At 41.2% G+C, this 1,075-nt stretch overlaps 1 protein-coding gene across 1 annotated transcript in view; it reads right to left on the bottom strand.

The window, feature by feature from the left end:
- Positions 1-545: 545 nt before the first annotated feature.
- The window catches only part of LOC113745379 (NLR family CARD domain-containing protein 3-like), a 3,276-nt gene continuing 2,746 nt past the window's right edge, over positions 546-1,075 (bottom strand). Inside the window, exon 3 of the mRNA XM_027276917.1 lies at positions 546-837. Within this exon, the coding sequence (XP_027132718.1) occupies positions 561-837 (277 nt within the window). The 3' untranslated portion in view covers positions 546-560. The remainder of the gene's footprint in view (positions 838-1,075) is intronic.

Here is a 1,075-nt window from a genome sequence, read left to right as displayed (position 1 = left end):
TTCCACATGATGTGCATGTTATATTTTATGTTAAGCTAACATTGTTTATATTTTTGTCAATGCAATTTAGTTTTCACTGTGGATTTGGAGCTTTAAATAAACCAGCAACAAGAAGCCCACTTTTGTCTGAAACATTATATATATATCATCTCATAATTGTGACTTGATGCTGCAATGTCTACTTCAGGAAAAGTTATAGTTTACTCAATTATAAAAGACAAAACAAAAATGATCTACACAGCTCTTATTAAAAACAAAATTACTGAATGCTTTTAACACTTAAAAACAGATAGAAACAATAGCTACTGATAACTACTAAGCCTCACAAGCTGCCAGCAGATTTGTAATGCATGATTATTATGAGAACCTGACACTGATGTGTGGAGGGGGTCAACGATGCCCTCACTTTTATAATTACATGAAAGCAGGTTGGCACAGTGCCGCAGTGGTTAGCACTGTTGCTGTTACCGCAGAGCAAGAATAGGTTTGAACCTCACAGCTGACTATGGCCTTACTGTGGTTGAGGACTTTTCTGGAGTTTGCATAAATCACACCTGGACTTACGCAGCCTTTCTGCAGTTCCTCACAACTGGAATCAGTCTCAGTCGTCCCTGGTTTGATGTGTTGTACTTCTTCAGGTCAAACTCATCCAGAACCTCATCTGACATCTGCAGCATGTAGGCCAGAGCTGAGCAGTGGATCTCAGAGAGTTTCTTCTCTGATCTGTTCTCTGACTTCAGGAACTCTTGGATCTCCTGATGAAGTGAGTGATCGTTCATCTCCATCAGACAGTGGAAGATGTTGATGCTTCTGTCAGGAGAGATATCATCACTGTTCATCTCCTTCAGGTTGTTGATGGCCCTCTGGATGATTTCTGGAATGTTGTCTGTTTGACCCAGCAGGCCTCCTAAGAGTCTCTGGTTGGACTCCAGAGAGAGGCCATGAAGGAAGCGAACAAACAGGTCCAGGTGACCATTTTTACTTTCAAGGGATTTCTCCATGACTTTCCTCAGGAACACATCCAGAGATGGGTGATGGCTATCAGCGTTTCCAAAAAAAATTGAGACCTTCTCAA

This window comes from Larimichthys crocea, unplaced genomic scaffold, assembly GCF_000972845.2.
Source record: "Larimichthys crocea isolate SSNF unplaced genomic scaffold, L_crocea_2.0 scaffold696, whole genome shotgun sequence".
Lineage (NCBI taxonomy): Eukaryota > Metazoa > Chordata > Actinopteri > Sciaenidae > Larimichthys > Larimichthys crocea.
Note: the sequence above shows the minus strand (reverse complement) of the source record. Positions and strands in the feature narration are given on the sequence as shown.